Raw genomic sequence first — 18,719 nt, forward strand, 5'->3', positions numbered from 1 at the left:
ACACATCATCTTCCTGAGGTAAACACAGTATTAGTACACGGTAGTATCGGTAGTGAATACTGCAGAACATTGGGGGTCAGACGAGCGTTCAGGATCAACGAGCTTTATTTCATTACAAACCTTGTTTACATTCAAAGTCATGAACAACAAACCCCAGAAACGGCTACTCTCAGTACAAATCTCAAAAAGTAATACTCGTAATAAATATTAAGAACAGTAACAGACGGCAGAGTTACAGTTAGTGTGTGTGTATATATATATATATATATATATATGTGTATATGTGTGTGTGTATAGAATAAAATAACTACATCTTTGAACCAGAGTTTATAACATGAACTTGTCTTTTTGTTTTACGGAGAGGTTTTCAGGAAAACTTTTAAAAACTATAAATCCTAATATATGACGGAGCATTAAAGTTATTGTATGAAAGAAAAGGTGATATTCAGAGAAAAGTTTAGATTAAAGTCACATTTACAAGAATCATCATCAGAAGAACTTAAATCTGTTCTTTCTCTGAATATTACCAGCTCCATAATTAATGTATAAATATAAAACATCATTCATTGACAAAGCCTCTGATACGCCATCGATGTGAAGGGCTGCTAAACAAAAAACAGGATTTAGTTCCTCCAGCGGGGGGGGGGGCATCAGCTGATGTGACAGCTCTTAAAAACACACATCGACCCGTCTGTCATCGTCCTCTCACAGCGACGGTTTAAAGTGCAATTCATCAAAAATCGATGTCATATAGGAGCTCATCAGTCCGTCTGATAATCAATAATCAACGAGCCTGCTGAACAAACAACTGACGCTCTAACTGTTGGATTAATGTCACGTGGAGCTGATCAACATCTCAGTTCCTCACTAGACTCAACACCACGTTAGAAACACCGCATGCCACAACGAGCAACGAGCATGCTGCCGACGGGCTCGACCGATAATAACAACAACATGTACGGTAACGGAAGAGGAACACGAGAGGGTGACGGGTCTCTTTTCAGGGTCCCCATCAGAGGAAGACGTTAAAATCTGTAAATGATTTTTAGTTTTATGAATCACCTCTGAAGTCTGGACCACATGACAAAGATCTTCAAGATTTATCTGTTAACTCAGCCAACAGCCAAGTTACAAAGAAAATAACAATCTGCTAATATGTTTAGAAAGTCAGATTTTAAATTGTTTTTTTGTCGTGTTTTTGAAATATAAAGGGTAAAAGTCTTAGTGTTTGTTGTTGTAATACTCATTTTGGCCACAAGAGGCTGAAGTGAATCACTACTTTATGTTCTAATTAAGACTAAAAGCTGTCATGTTTTCTCCAGATGAGTTTTAATTTCTCCATATAATCTAAACACAAAGTAAATGTATCGTCTGTCAGCAAGTTATGTAACATTAAATCTCTAATTAAAACATGAGGTAATGTGCACTTCAGCCTCTTGTGGCCGTAGTTAGTATTACAACAACAAACAATAACAAAACAACTTTACCTCCCAAACAAGCTAGCTTAAAAAAGTAATGCTAGCTAAACCTTTTCTCATTCTTAAGTCATTAGAAAATAGTTTTTGTTTTTTCTCACTTGCCTCTCTGGGCTTCCATAAAAGCGACATAATAGATTTTAAAAGTTCACCTATATATTGTTGAGGTGAAACATTCCCTTAAAGTTTCTGTAATTTAATGTGTAGGAAGAAAGTTTCAGTAACGAGCTTCACAGCAACACCAACAACATAACGCCATAACTAAATAATAAAAAGATTATAATAAGGGTAATAATAAAAAAGAAGGAACTGATGATCCGGTCTGAAAACAGTCTACTGAAGAAATACGACACGACTGTATATAAATAAGAACCAGCTGGTCTCCATGTACGGTTAGAGGGAGAAGAAGAAGAACCAACACCAGCATCCTAAAGAGCACAGGAGCCAAAATGGCCGAAACCGAGCCGCTAACGACAGCGGCCGGATCTACAGAAAAAGTTAAAAAGGTGTGTCTCTACTTTTACATGATGCTAGATGTGAGTTAAGAACCGAAGAGTAAAGAGAGAGAAACACAGAGCAGGAAGAAGTCCTACGCGGTCATCTCGATGGCGTGGTCCGCCGTGAGCCCCGGGATGGCGGAGGTAGTAGCGCCCTCTGGCAGTGCGCTGGTGGTACTGCGGCTACGGACGCCGTCCGAGGAGCCGACGCTGGAGGCCGAGTGAGTCCTGGAGCGGACCAGCCGGGTCATACCAGCTGTGGGCACTGAGGGGTTGTGGGGGGGTTGTGGGGGGGGTGGGGGGTGCAGAGTTAGTGACAGGAAACATCACGTGAGTGTGTGTGTGTGTGTGTGTGTGTGTGTTGTGTTGTGTTCACTGTCCAACCAGCACGAGCTGATTTGAATCTGAGATTCAAATCTGATGACGGTGATTGTGAGGCTCCGTTCACACTGAAGCTACAAACGTTTTTAAAGTGACAGCAGAGATGTTGTATGAGGTACTTCTACTTAGTCAGTGTATTATTACTCCAGTAGAAACAGACAGGACACAGTAATGTACTGCTGTGGACGTATTTTAGACACCTAAATACACCAAATACATCTATATCAGTTTAAGTGAACGCTATATTTAATATATTTTTACATCTTTACTTTGCTGTCAGACAGACCTTTCTGAAGAGGAACTGATGTAATTAAACCTACATTAACCTAAATTAACTCAAATCTAAAACTTCTAAAACTCAAAGACACTTAAAAAAAGGAAAACATTTTTAAACTTAATCAAAATCGTCATATACATACAAGTGCATACATTCAAAGCCACCAAACTCCTTTAAATAAAACCGTGACTTTACCTCCGAGCACGCAGGAGCTGCTGGTTCGTTGACTCGTTAGTGTTCTATGAGTCTGGTGTCTTACAAAGAACATAGAAGATGTCTGACAGCGAGATAAAGACGTGGAAATATTCTAAATACAAGGTACACTTATTGTTTGATATCTTCTGATATTGTTTTCATCTCATGTTATTATGGGACGTGAGTTTGAACCCACAGAGATATATATATATATATATATATATATATATATATATATATATATATACACACACATCTACATATATAAATATGAGAAGTTCAGAACTATAAACAGATGTGATTCTGCAGTGTGAACGGAGCCGAGGTGTGTTGGCATGCAGCACAGCCTGCTGGGTACTGTCACTGCAGAGGAAGAAATAAAACAATCTGTTGATCAGCTGATCAACAGCATGCAGACACACACACACACACACACACACACACGCACGCACACACACACACACAAAGACAGACAGACGAGGCGAAGAACAAGAGAGCAAAGAAACAAAGATGGAAAATGGAGACAGGCGAGGTGGGTTGTGTGTGTGTGTGTGTGTGTGTGTGTGTGTGTGTGTGTGCGTGTAGGGGGGGTTTAAGATTCTGGTTGGAATCCTGATACCTGATTGGCTGCTCAGGCGGTTTAACACAACATGAGGGACTGGAGGAGACGAAGACAAAGAGACGAGAAGAACAAGAGCAGAAAGGAAGGAGGACAGGTTGAGAGACAATAGTAGTTCTAATACTACACACACACACACACACACAAACCATACACTAAACATGAATTTATTGTTTTGAGGAAATCCAACTGATTCATACACTTCTGTGAACAACACTGCAAACAGCTACTTACAGTTAGTGACGCAGGGCTGGAGACACACACACACACACACACACCTTTTGATTGAGCAGCTTAGTGTATAAATATCTGTTACTTTTCATTAACGGTGCTTTAATTAACACTGAACCCTTTTGGTCCGTTTTCCGTCCTTTTGACTCGTCAGAGTCAACAGGAACCCGGCCAGAACTAAATTTAAACAATGTCTCATGTTGTTCTCTTGATCCGGACCAAATGAAGCCAACTACAGGTGTGAAAGCACCATGAAACCATTTAGTTTAGTAGGACATACAACAGGAACACGTCAACAGAGAGACAAAGACCGACAGGAAACACACGTCGGATCAAACTCAGTCCGAACCAGTCGGTAGTTTTCTTGCAAATACAAAGAATTTTAAGAAACTCTTCTATCTCTTCTCCTACATTTACTTATACTCACTGTAGCCCATCCCCTGGACAAAATACTTGAAGGCCTCTGCTAGTTTTCCAGGCTGAGGAAGGAAAACACACACACACACACACACACACACACACACACACACACACACACACACACACACACACACACACACACACACACACACACACACACACACACACACACACACACACACACACACGCTGCAGTCAGATGTAGAAAACCGATCATCCTTTACTAATAAAAAACTACGACTGAGTGACGGATTGAGATTTGAGAACTACTTAAGAACACATCAAATGTCATCAAACTGCTGAAACTCAGAGCCAGTCAAAGTAACGGCTAGCTGGTTAGCATGCTAATTTAAGCAGATATGTCTGCAAACACAATACGTTGACGTCTGTAACCCTCGACACTGTAACCTCTTCACCTTCTGTTGATCATGACAGCTCTGTTTTTAACATTGCACCTTTAAAGGATTCACATTTTTGTTCAAGTCGGTCTTAAAACAAGTCTCACGTGGCCGTACGCATATTAAAGAGCTATTGATCCCCTCCCTAAAGGGGTTCTAATGTTAGTGCCAACTGGTGGAAGTCACCCACTTGATTTGTAACTCTCACTTCTTTTAAATTCAGACTTTTCTGTTTGACGCTGCCTTTTCTTAAATCATATCTTACACTGCACCATCTTACTCTATTTGAGCTTGTTTTTATTTTGAATCATGCTCTAAGATGTTTTATTTAAAGCCCTCTCAAATTGCCTTTTTGCTGAAATGTGCTGTATAAAATAAACTTGCTGAAGCCTCATATCAACAATCAGCTGAATACAATTCTACACGGTGAGGACTTTGGATTGTGTCCAACAGGTAAGTGTCTCAGACTCACCTGCACCACCTGAGGAAGTCCTCCACAGTCTGCCATCTGGTGGAGACACAAAGAAGGACATCTGGTGAGAACACGAGTCCGTCTACAAGCTACAATGTTGAAGATGGTGTTTGCAGCTTCTCGTAGGTTTGTCGTAGCATCGTTTAGTTTAGTGTGAACTACGTCTCTCGTCTCAATACACGTCACCAACACGGCCGGTAGCTTAGCTTAGCTAGCTTAGCTAGCTAGTAATCGTACCTGATGTGTTTTTATCAGACGAGAAATAAATATCAGAAGCAAAGACAGAGGAATGTTTTAGGTGTGTTGTCTTTCTAATCATGTATTCTCACAGTCTTATACTTCTTAAACAGTTTTATGACAAAATGTGACTTTCTTGACAAAGCCTGAGAATATGATATTTGTCTCAGGCTTTTATTGTGAAAGGTAAGAATGAAAGGAGTGGATGTGGTCTCGTTTCCTTTGTTTCAGGTTGAAAGGAGAAATAAGTACTTAAGTTTGTCAGTTAAATAAGTGAATGTGTCAGTGAGGAGGACAGACAGACATGCAGACAGACAGAGAGACATGTAGGCAGACTGATATGCAGACTAGTGAAGAGGACAGGCATACATGGAGACAGAGAGACAGGCAGACAGACAAGTACCTTGAGCAGGGTGGTCTTGGTGGGGTTCAGTCTGGAGTTACACTCCACCTGCAGGACAGAGAAGCACACACACACACACACACACACACACACACACACACACACACACACACACACACACACACACACACACACACACACACTGTATTTACAACAATGTGGTGTCACATATTGGCTGTTGTCATGGAAACAGGGCAGATACCCACCACGACATCGACAGCAGGCGACGTGTCTCCAACCACTAGCAGAGCAGGACACCTGACACACACACACACACACACACACACACACACACACACACACACACAGTCAGATAAACAGGATGTGTTGATGGAAATGTATTTTATTGTAGAAAAAAGGAAAGAAATAATAAACCTCGTTACCTGAGTGTGTTGACGGTGTTTTCATTGAGACCAGGGATAGGGCGCTCAATCTGCAACTCAGTACGACTGACACATACACACACACACACACACACACACACAGTGTTGAGTGGATACTAAGGAGCATTATAACTTGTTGTTGCAGCGTTGTGTGAACAGTAACAACAGTAAATAGTACCTGATGAAGTAGAACATTAACTTGATAAAGTATTGTACTGCTTAAAAGGTAACTTTGGTATTTTTCGACCTGGACTCTATTTCACCATGTGTTTGTGTCTAAGAGAGTTTAAAACTGGTTCAGTATCGAGAGACAACAAACAGACCAGATCGAGCTGCATTTAAGAAAAAGGTTCTTTACATAAAGTTGTCAGACATTTATAGTAACGATCGGCATCTTGTTGTTTCTTTTGCAACCAGTGAACAGGAAGTGACCATATCTGGACTGAGGAGGAGAGACGTAGAGACGGCGTATACGTCTCTGGTAGAGACCTGTCAATCACCGTGTAGCCCCGCCCTAAAGCATCCCCTGCTTTATGGTCTGTTTGACTCTAAATGGACCATAATGTACTAAATGAACATCATGCTGGATTGAAGAAGACTTGAAACTAGAGATTGAGACCATAAACTCATGTTTACAATGTTTACTGAGGTAATAAATCAAGAGAGAAGTAGAGTCATTTTCTCATAGACTTCTATACAACCAGAGGAGTCGCCCCCTGGTGGGCACTAGAGAGAATGCAGCTTTAACACATGAAGCTTTGACCAAAACATCGTTGTCCCCATTAGTCACTGAGACACAATAATATAATGTAAATGTAATATTTAGTTCCCTGTCTCAGCGTTGACTCGTCCTCACCAGTTCCTCATAAAAGCCAACATGGCTACCGACCAGCTACCTGTGTCCTACCTGCTGTAGCTGTTGTAGAACATGGCCAGGTTGTCCAGCGGTACATCCTGAGAGATGTGGAGTCTGTATGTCTGGATGATCTCCTTGTTCTCAGTTAGCTCCTCCTGCACACAAACACACAGAGTTAACGGTTCAGTGGCGAATGATAAATTGTTCTTATGAAGCGATGGTTCTCGTTTGTCCTCACAGTGCTGAAGTGGTGCCCCATGATCATGTCGACCAGGTTGCTCGTCCAGCCGCTCAGCTGCAGGAAACAAAAACGTAGCATTTTAATATGACACTTCAACTGCTTTCATCCCTTTTTACTTCAGCTGACACTTCAACTGCATGTGCGTGCGTGTGTGTGTGTGTGCGTGTGTGCGTGTGCGTGTGTGCGTGTGTGTGTGTGTGTGTGTGTGTGTGTGACGCACCTTAGAGGCGGCCCAGTCCATCCAGCCTTTAGCACAGGCGTCGACGTCGATCAGAACTAATCCCTCCACCAGAGTGGGCTCATTCAGCTGAAACACAACCGTAGAACGCACGTAATACAGAACAAATAACAATAAAGACATCACATTAAATACAAACAACAAACAAACAAATGTTGATACTCACAGACAGTTTGGTGAGGACGTAGGCTCCAGCTCCAACGCCAATACCAATCACACTCTTCACCCTGAAGACAACACACACACACACACACACACACACATAATCAGGGTGAACTAACAAACCGTCTCTTCCTACTAAAATACCCATCATGCATCACAGAGAAGACCGCGGACTCACTGAAGCTGTTTCAGGACAGACGGCAGCATCTCAGCCAGCTCATCCATGGTGGGGTACTGGTACCTGTACACACACACCACAAACACACCACAAACACACACACACACACACACACGTGTAAACATGTGTAAACGTGTAAACATGAGGGTTTGAATTCCAGCATCTTGATTCTAATCCATCTGAACTTGACATCCAATCAATAGTCAATATTTTGCGAACAAAGCTGACAAACAGCATCTAAACTACCTGTAGTTTGTCCGTCCTTTAGCACATTTATCTGCCTAATTGAGCAGCAGCTTCAGATATTCAGCCAATATAAAATCAAAGTCAAGATCAAAGACAAAATTTGGGCAACCTTAAAAACCCATCGGCTATCGGGCTGACGACGATTAAGCCTGTGGTGGCAACAGTTCCTGTGTCTCCAGTGGAGTGTGTGTGTGTGTGTGTGTGTGTGTGTGTTACCCGGTGGGGAACACTGGAGCGTTCTCTTGTTGTCCTGGAGCATCAACATGCAGAACTGAGAAATGCTGCGTCACCTCCTGCATGTCCTCGTAGTTAAACAGGCTGTTAAAACAAGACTTATCTACACACACACACACACACACACACACACACACACACACACACACACACACACACACACACACACACACACACACACACACACACACACACACACACACACACACACACACAGTAAGTCATTGTGTCTGCTGCGTGTTGTCTCTGCAACTCTGTGGTGTTACTCACGGTTCAGTCCGATGTCGTGGTAGGTGAGGATTGTGGGTCGGTTGCCTTTAGCAGCCCCCCTCATGGTGACGTGCAGCACACCGTGGGACGTCTCCACGTCGTGCTCCTGAACACAACAACAACAACAACAACAACAACAGATGAACATCATCCCGTCACGCAGCAGCAGGAGGCTCGAGGGTGAACTAACTCTAAACGTCCATTTTAACACGAGTAAACAAAACATCAACAAGAACAGCTTGAAGCAGCAATGGTTTTACCAGATGTTTGTATTTCCACAACAACAAACAGATGAATGTGCACTTGAATGCACCACATCATCATCATCATCATGGGACGTTGCAGTCTTGTTCAACTTGTTTATAAATCACATATGATGTCATGTGGTCACCGATCTGAGGCCGTGTGCTTATGGTGCCTTCAGGTGGTGCCGGAATAATGGGAAAAATTTGCTCCCAATTGGGAAAATCCAGGTGTTTTTGCTCATTAGGTTTTAACCGTTGCTGTTCACGTAGAGCGAGTTATTAGGTAGAGCAATATTTTAGTAATCTAAAGCAACAACTCTGGGACAAAATCATGAATTTGAAGCTTCAAATAGTTTCAGAAAACAACATGAATCTCCTTTGTTGTTTCCACATTACGACTTAAAGCTCGGGACCATCCCAGGAGCACCTGAACGCACCATGAAACACACATATTTATCTGGTTACAGGTGGAAACATGTTGACACAGGTAGTTCGTTACCACGTTTCCTACCTGAACATGTTTGTATGGAACGTGTTCATTCCTATAAAACGTCCCTGGTTGTTTGACTTATTAAACAAATCTAAAGGACATTATGGACATTAAGACGGTAAGAAAATGCATTCCCACTTTGTTGTGTTCTTTCTTTTTCCTTCTCTTTTGTAAAATATCTTTAAATTGGTACAAAACAAAACACTTCTTACATCTTTCTCTGGGGATGAAACGTGCTTTAATGGAAAGCATTATGAATAAACTTTGACTGTTTATTGTCTCTCCTTCATACAACTGAAGCACAACACATGAAAGTAAACCAGCTAACAGCAGGTCAGCAAAGAGATGAGCAGGCTAACTAACGAGCTAACGCGCTAACAGGCCGACCCCTGTGAGAGCTGCTTGAGCTGGTGAAGCGTGACTCGGGCTAATGAATGAGAAGCTAACTTGCTAAACTCACCACCCCAACTCCTAAAGAACAGGAGATCTGGTGCAAATCCAGAGAGTCAGACATCCTGACAGAGGAGGAGGAGGAGGAGGAGGAGATTCAGAGAGGAAGAGGAGAGACACAAGGATTGATAAACATAGAGACGGAGAGAGAGAACATATGGAAGAGTTCAGCAGAGACAGAAGAAAGAGATTGAGGTCATCTGTCCTGCAGCTCAGTGGAGAGGTAATCTCTGCAGCCATTGGCTGAGAGGAGAAAGGTCTTAAGGTGTAAACAGCCAATCACCTGTTAGACCTTCTTCCACCACTGGTTTCATCACGTCTTCACTACGACTACTTTATCTTACGTCTGGTTTTATTCACTCTCTACTGGCTGTTTATGCTGTGGTTGTAGTTTGTATACATATTATAATTTGACTTTTCTACTGTTTTACCAATGTTGTTATCAATGTATTCTGTGTTGCATTTTATTTATTTATTTTTCTTAACTTAATTCGGTGTGCACTAGTCTCTTCTTCTTCTCTCAATGTTTGTCTTGTTTCAGTCTCGTTAATCATTTGTAAACAACTTTACATTGTATTGTTTGAAAGGTGCTACATAAATACAACTTGACTGACTGACTGACTGACTGATTGATTGATTGACTGATTGTTACCCCAGCTATAGTTCTGTGTCCTTGTTAATGCTGCGTTGTCAACACTAACTGAAATATTGACGTTTTCACTTCCTCAATAAGTGTCTGCAAAATCAGAAAGTCTCTCATGTCCTATTGTCTTTGAACACGTGTCAACGCAGCAACAACAACGAGGAGGCTAACGGCTATAAGAAGCTAACGTTAATCAGTAAACAACAACAAGAAGGTAAAGTTTGTTCATGTGGGCAGATGAAATTGTAACGCTATGAAAACACATAATTAGTGCCGACACCTGTTAATTAGAAAGTGTCTAACTTACTGTCTAATGTCACGTTAAAAGTAAAGCGTATAAATCAAAGTCATCGTAAATGTCCGAAGGATGATATCCATCCAAATTAACGGCGGAAAAAAAATCAGAAATTTGTGATTAAAAAAACAGAAAATTTACTGTAGAATCTAAAAGATTTCTTTATTGAAAATGTGTGATTTTCTTTCTCGTAAATGTACGACTTTAATCTCAGAGAATATCACAGTTTTTGTTCTTGTAAATCCACGAATTTAACCTCGAAAATTATGATTTATTTTTTCTCATAATACCCCCCCCCTCTATTGTTGTTTTTAACTGTCCCTGAAACGCTGCCGTCGTTACTTTCTGTTCAGACTGTTTAATATTAAATATTACGACAGTGTGGTGATTATCATGAAACGATCAGAAACACCTTCAGTTCTTCTCTTCATACTGTGATTTTATTACATTTAAAATGTTAAATGTAATAAAATCTGTCGGAGATATTATATGAATTAATAAAGCAACACTCTCTTAGTGACACTCAACACTCAACAAGTGTTTCACACAAAGGATTATTTTTTATAAGGTTATGTATTAGATTTCCCTGCAATGAACTGTGTTTGATCTGACTGGCCGATAATAAAGAGCACAGAAGAAGAGCTCTCAGGGTGAGAGCTCTTCTTCTGTGCTCTAATTTAAAATAACTGATCGGAGGCATTGATCCAAACTGACCTGCTGTGCAGACGTCAGTGCTGATCAATACCAGAGTGGAGCTGATGGATGTCAACCTAACGTCAGCCTGATGCTTCACAGCTTGTTTTCACTCACACATTAACGGGATTGTTTGAGCCATTTGTCTCTATTTTTAGAACACGTATAAAAACGTGCTGCTCTGATTATTTACCAAGAAGACGTAAACATGTAATGTGACGACGGACGGTCACTTTAACTACGAGACGACGTGTATGTGGCTTCAGTTGTGACGCGGCTGATAAAAGGTGATTATCATCAGACCTCTTTGACTCGACTGAAGTCGATCGTTATCGTAGCGTTCAGCAGCTGAACGTAGCTATGACATAAATAGGTCAACACATCACACTGCTGTTGTGTTTCACTACAGTAGATGTTCTGCTGTGGATGTACGTTAGACACCTAACAGAATCTGCATCAGTTTAAGTTTAAACCAGAATATATTCTCCTCTTTACCTGATCTATTCTCTCTTCAAAGAACCACACTCCATCCACAAACACAGTGATTCTACCGCTCACAACACAGGCGTCACAGGTCTCCTGCTGCCTCGGTCGGTTGGTACGTTGGTGTCATTGTGCACACTGAGAGATGGAGGCAGCAGCAGACCAGCTCCTCCTGAGTTCTATCAGGTAACATGTTGTAGTGAATGGAGTCTGGCGTCTTGAAGAGAGAGTTAGTTCCTCATCACAAAGGTCTGTCTGAGGTGAAAGCACTCTAAATAAACACTTAAACTGATATTGATTCTGTTAGGTGACCAGGTTCTTATATCATATTTAGATATATATTCGGGTACACTTCATGATAAACCCTAACTTTCTTAAATGATTACTATTACATACAGCAATAATAAACCCATCTTTCTACATGTTTAGGCTGATGAAAAGTCTAATTGTGATTCCAGGAGAAGGAGAAGAAAAGGTGTGATGAACTCACCTGACAGTCAAAGTCCTGGAGATTCCTCCCGTTCTGAAGAGACAGAAGAAATCCTTTCATCATCATCGTTATGAGATGAATTCATTCCAGGAGATAAATCTGATTGTAAGTCAGTTTACTGTCTTAAAACACCTGCTGTACTACATCTAACCACTTAACCTTTGTAACGTTCAGATATATTCATGTGTACAGGTGAGAGACCCCAGCTAAGCCCCGCCCCCCTCCACCTCACCTGTCCTGTCAGGAGAGGTTTGATCTCCGTCAGCTGGACGTCGTGAAGCTCCTCCATCATAGGACACCTTTACTGACAGTCAGACTGATACAAGACGCCTTCCAGACGCACAGAGGGGACAGACGGGTGGAGTGTGAGACAGGTAGGTCACAGCTGTTAGTCTACCTGTCTGGATTTTGGTCTTGCTGGACCAGTATTGAAGGAGAAGGCTGCAGCTGCTGAACGGGCTGTAACATAATCTCTCTGGGTAACTTGAAAACATCACCATACGTCCACTAAAGGAGTATAGACTCAGATTGTTATTATAAATGTCTGAAAACATTATGGAAAGTCAAAGCTTCATGTGTTAAAGCTGCATTCTCTCTAGTGTCCACCAGGGGCGACTCCTCTGGTTGTATAGAAGTCTATGAGAAAGTGACTCTACTTCTCTCTTGATTTATTACCTCAGTAAACATTGTAAACATGAGTTTATGGTCTCAATCTCTAGTTTCAAGTCTTCTTCAATACAGCATGATGTTCATTTAGTACATTATGGTCCATTTAGAGTCAAACAGACCATAAAGCAGGAGATGCTTTAGGGCGGAGCTACACGGTGATTGACAGGTCTCTACCAGAGACGTATACGGCGTCAGTGATTTAACAGACATTTATTTAAAAGAATTCTTCAAGATTATTACTTTATAAGAGTCTAATAACTGTAGTAACACAGGTAAATGCCAACAAAATAAACGTTTAGCCTAAAAGACACTTTACTCCACAGTTACATGTGTTAAATATAAGAGAAACACAGCTAATTCAATTAAATGAAGTGTCTCTGGTCACATTTGGCTGTAACGAATCCTGTGTGACGGTGATCTAGACTCAGCTAGTCGAGCACAGAGAGAAGGTTTAGGATGGTTTGAAATCTAAATGATCCAGACTTAATACATACATGCACTTTTAGACATTTAAAGCTTTTGTCACTCCAATAAACAGATTATTTGCATATACCAAAAATTTAATAAAAAATATACTTGCTTCTACTGTATGATCTAGCTCTGCCACCTGTCTGTCTGTCTTTCTGGTCGTCCACCTGTGTCAAACTGTGTTATCCAACTGTGTAAGTCTAATGGAAACAGCCAGTGATCTCTCATTGGCAGTCGTCCAACCAGTGTGTGTGTGTGTGTGTGTGTGTGTGTGTGTGTGTGTGTGTGTGTGTGTGCAGACAGGTTGGGTAACAGTGTTATCTGTTATTTGGATGGATGCTCAGCTTCCTGTTGGACTATCTGACTCTGTGGAGCTCATCAACACAGATGAAGACGAACAGTCGGAACAGTTCATTAACATTCATGGTACGAGGTAGTAGAGACCTGTCAATCACGGTGTAGCCCCGCCCTAAAGCATCCCCTGCTTTATGGTCTGTGTGACTCTAAATGGACCATAATGTACGAAATGAACATCATGCTGTATTGAAGAAGACTTGAAACTGGAGATTGAGACCATAAACTCATGTTTACAATGTTTACTGAGGTAATAAATCAAGAGAGAAGTAGAGTCATTTTCTCATAGACTTCTATACAACCAGAGGAGTCGCCCCCTGGTGGACACTAGAGAGAATGCAGCTTTAGCACATGAAGCTTTGACTTCACTTCACCACCTGATTCTGCTTCCTGAGTTCCTCTCTAAACCAGTATTTATATTTGTATTGATCCCAACAGTCAATGTGGTGCAGCTGTTCCATTATAACAGGAAAGACTGCCGGCTGTTAACGATTCATGTGTTCATATCTAATCGTCACGATATGTGAATACACAGGATACACAGAATACACAGAATACACACAATACACACAATACACAGGATGTAAGTCAATGAATGTTAACGTGGAACCAAAGTTCACAAGCGAGGGTTCCACCTGGACACTTTAAGCTGTATGCCGTTAGCAACAGGTGCTAACGTTAGCACAAAAAGCTGTTGTGGCCTGTTGCCTTTTGGGAAAAAGAGTTTGTTCAGTATTTGTTCAGTGTTTCTATAGTTTTAATGTTCCAGTTGTCAAAGGATTAAATGTTAGGATTGAGTCTCTGTTCACAATAAATGAAAACAAACGGATCCTGACTGAATACTTCACATTTAAGTGGAGACAAACGGTAAAACAGGACGATTGAAGACGTAGTATTGCATTATAGACATTCTGGAATACATTTATGATATATTATTATTATTGAAAGAAGGTCTGGATGCTTCCTCTTACTAATCATGATTAAGGTTATGTTTATTATTTATGTGATAAATATTCAGAAACAGTTTTGTCTTTAAAGAATTTACAATGTTACAGGAACATGTATGTTTAGTTGCTTCAAAACCCCCAAAAAAAGACAAATATTTTTTGTAACATAATTGATTATTCTTAAATTCAAGAGAAGGATGTTGAACGTGTGAAACAACACACCTACCTTTTGTATTTTTGTCTGGTGTGATTCATCCCACTGGCTCGTTAGTTATTGTTGTATTTGTATACCATCACTTCTTATCATATGATATTTAGTCTTTGGGCACATGGCTCTACTGTTTTAATATTTTATACCTCATGTTACCAAAGACTAAATGTAGTCTGATAAGAAAATGTCTCAGAAACTACAAGGACTACAAGTATGTGTTATCTGTGAAGTTACATATCTTAAAACGTTGTACTGATGGATACTTTGCACGAAGTACATTTTATTTTGACATGTCTTTTCTTCCGTAGCTTCAACAGACTCAGCTACATTTGATTGTGTTGCACAATAACAACAGACGGTTATAGAACCGTTGGACCAATCACAACGAATGCTTTCCTCGTCATATTAAATATAGTCTTTGTGCACAAATGAGTAAAAAATACATATAAATATATTTTATTTGACATTTTTCAGATTCAATGAATTTGATTGAAAAAAAATCAACATTTACAATAAATAAGCTCGGAGGTTGTGTTTAAAATGCAGCTGAACTGAGTACTGATGCTCTGCTGTTCGCCCACACACACACACACACACAAACATACACACACACACACCGATACATACATACACACACACACACACACACAAACATACACACACACACACACACCGATGCATACATACACACACACACACACACGCATACACATACATACACACAAACGCATACACACAGATACACACACACACACCGATACACACTCAAGCACACGCACATACACACACACACATATACGCACACACACACTCAAGCACACACACACACACACACACACACTCAAGCACACACACACACACACACACACACACACACACACACACACAGGAATCTTTGCAGATGAGCTAATTAATGAGCCTGGATGCTAATGTTAGCTCCAGACAGACAGCTCAGGCATAGCAACCGTTACTACGGAGAAACGTGCATATCGACAGTGACCAGAATGCGCGCGCACACACACACACACACCTGTAACCAAATACACCATACGCCACAGGAGCCTCACAAGGACGGAACAATAACATCGTAGCACGACAGTTAGCCTAATAAGCTAGCCCAGTTTACCTCTAGCTTTAAGTGGCCGTTAACGTCACTGGGTTCGTAACGTTAGCCGTTACTGCCATGGTTACTCACCGTCAGCCGTTTGCTCCTCGCGCTACAGATTCAGTTAACGTGGTCCGTTAGGTAACGGTCGGTCGGTTGGTTACTGTGGTAACGGGTGACTGACAGGTGACTGAGAGGTGAGCTGGTCGCGAGGCTCCTCTCTCCGTGTGACTGAGCTCACTGACTGTCAGCAGCACGCGGGCGGTAAAGGGGCGGAGCTACGTCAACGTAAACAACAGGTCGGTCACGAGGTCACCAAAATAATATCTATAAGGATAATAACGCATTTAAGACCAGCCTAGGGAGAGAATGGCAACACCATCAAAGCCAACACCAACATATTTTCCTACTAATTCACCGTCCAGTCTCACGTTCTGCATTAACACATCTAACAAACCTTGAGACTCAACTATTTACGGATGAGGATCAAGCCATCACCTTGGTTTAGGGTCTCAATACTCGTATAGGGTACCTAATGACCTTTACTAAAGATAAATTACTAAAGATAATAATAATGGTCAGACTTTAGACGAGGTACTCACATCTTTTACTTCAGTAAAAGTACTAATACCACACTGTGAAACCTGAGTTTAACTGATACTATTGAGACTATTGAGACATTTATCAGCTAAAAAAATGAAGTGTTGATTGATCAGTATAAAGTACAATATGTACCTCTCAGATGTAGTACAGTATAAAGTACAATATGTACCTCTGAGATGTAGTACAGTATAAAGTACTACATTTACCTCTGAGATGTAGTACAGTATAAAGTACAATATGTACCTGAGATGTAGTCCAGTATAAAGTACAATATTTACCTCTGAGATGTAGTCCAGTATAAAGTACAATATGTACCTCTGAGATGTAGTACAGTATAAAGTACAATATTTACCTCTGAGATGTAGTACAGTATAAAGTACAATATGTACCTCTGAGATGTAGTACTGTATAAAGTACAATATGTACCTCTGAGATGTAATACAGTATAAAGTACAATAAGTACCTCTGAGATGTAGTACAGTATAAAGTACAATATGTACCTCTGAGATGTAGTACTGTATAAAGTACAATATGTACCTCTGAGATGTAGTACAGTATAAAGTACATGTACCTCTGAGATGTAGTCCAGTATAAAGTACAATATGTACCTCTGAGATGTAGTACAGTATAAAGTACAATATTTACCTCTGAGATGTAGTACAGTATAAAGTACAATATGTACCTCTGAGATGTAGTACTGTATAAAGTACAATATGTACCTCTGAGATGTAATACAGTATAAAGTACAATAAGTACCTGAGATGTAGTACAGTATAAAGTACATGTACCTCTGAGATGTAGTACAGTATAAAGTACATGTACCTCTGAGCTGCAGTACAGTATAAAGTACAATATGTACCTCTGAGATGTAGTACAGTATAAAGTACAACATGTACCTCTGAGATGTAGTACAGTATAAAGTACATGTACCTCTGAGATGTAGTGCAGTATAAAGTACATGTACCTCTGAGATGCAGTACAGTATAAAGTATTAAAGGTACTGTTCTGTCCTCTGGTTCTAGTCTCAGTCTGGAGGAGGAGAGTTAAACTCGTGATGAAGCCAGATGGATATTTCTTTTGTTTTAGATTCTAGGTTTTTTTTCTGGCAGGAAGAGGAAACAGTTAACTATCCTGGCAGTGTTTCAAATTAATAAAAAAGAAAACTCAGTGAACTTTGATTACAGCACAGATTCAGAGATACAAACTGTGATTTATATACTCACTAGTGTCTTCTTGGTTTTTCTCAACCAATAAACAGGAAGTGACCATATCTGGACTGAGGAGTGAAGTAGAGACCTGTCAATCACGGTGTAGCCCCGCCCTAAAGCATCCCCTGCTTTATGGTCTGTTTGACTCTAAATGGACCATAATGTACTAAATGAACATCATGCTGTATTGAAGAAGACTTGAAACTAGAGATTGAGACCATAAACTCATGTTTACAATGTTTACTGAGGTAATAAATCAAGAGAGAAGTAGAGTCATTTTCTCATAGACTTCTATACAACCAGAGGAGTCGCCCCCTGGTGGACATTAGAGAGAATGCAGCTTTAACACATGAAGCTTTGACTTCACCTTTCAGAACCGTCTCCAGGATGTCTCCTGGTATAAAAATGGACAAACAAAATACTGGTTCTAAGAGAGGAACATGCTAAATTCTCCTACACGCTTGCTTTATTTTATTATTGTTATTTTATTAATTTTTGATTTGTTTAATTTCTTAGTTTGTTCCTATAGTACCGATCAATCTTAACGTGGTTTAAAACCAGCAGAACCGTTCCCATCAGCCTCCACTGGACTAAAAGGAGGTCACGAGTTATCAGGATTCAGCCTCTGGGGAGTCTGAACGTCTGTATCAAAGTCACACTGACAGAACTGGAAAATCAATGTTCAGGATTCTGTTCAACAGACCGTAAAACAAGGGGGGGGGGGGGGGTGCTGTAACACACACACACACACACTGTGGCATAAGGGAACAAACAGCGAGACCATCTGGATGACTGGACCTGCGTATGAACACATTAATATTGTGTACAGAATAGAAGCTCAATAAATAAAGTTGAAATGACTTCCTGTTCCGACTGACGACGTAAAACACAAATATTTAAAAACACAAATATACAGTTTCATCAGTGATTCTCTGTAGTTATTAAAAGAAAC

The 18,719-nt window shown here is 40.6% G+C and overlaps 1 protein-coding gene across 6 annotated transcripts; it reads right to left on the minus strand.

The window, feature by feature from the left end:
- Window positions 1-87: 87 nt before the first annotated feature.
- On the minus strand, window positions 88-16,196 carry LOC142960099 (protein NDRG3-like). 6 transcript variants are annotated; one of them, XM_076101749.1, is made up of 18 exons: window positions 16,047-16,196; window positions 12,435-12,532; window positions 12,203-12,235; window positions 8,414-8,519; window positions 8,126-8,246; window positions 7,664-7,726; window positions 7,490-7,550; window positions 7,306-7,392; window positions 7,083-7,139; window positions 6,896-6,999; window positions 5,989-6,054; window positions 5,812-5,863; window positions 5,606-5,653; window positions 4,966-5,001; window positions 4,103-4,154; window positions 3,679-3,694; window positions 3,445-3,483; window positions 2,168-2,237 (listed from the first exon to the last, which is right to left on the minus strand). In XM_076101749.1, exons 2-16 carry the CDS (start codon window positions 12,492-12,494, stop codon window positions 3,681-3,683), a joined length of 960 nt encoding a protein of 319 aa, XP_075957864.1. In that variant the 5' UTR covers window positions 12,495-12,532; window positions 16,047-16,196; the 3' UTR covers window positions 2,168-2,237; window positions 3,445-3,483; window positions 3,679-3,680. The 6 variants fall into 6 exon arrangements, with proteins under 6 accessions (XP_075957831.1, XP_075957847.1, XP_075957840.1 ...); XM_076101716.1 differs by lacking the exon at window positions 3,679-3,694 and having other exon boundaries at window positions 88-2,237; XM_076101732.1 differs by lacking the exons at window positions 3,679-3,694; window positions 16,047-16,196 and adding an exon at window positions 9,609-9,663 and having other exon boundaries at window positions 88-2,237; window positions 12,435-12,491.
- Between the last annotated feature and the right edge of the window lie 2,523 nt (window positions 16,197-18,719).

The sequence above is a fragment of the Anarhichas minor genome, unplaced genomic scaffold (genome assembly GCF_050575085.1).
Source record: "Anarhichas minor isolate MPS153535 unplaced genomic scaffold, ASM5057508v1 ptg000003l, whole genome shotgun sequence".
Taxonomy (NCBI): Eukaryota; Metazoa; Chordata; class Actinopteri; order Perciformes; family Anarhichadidae; genus Anarhichas; species Anarhichas minor.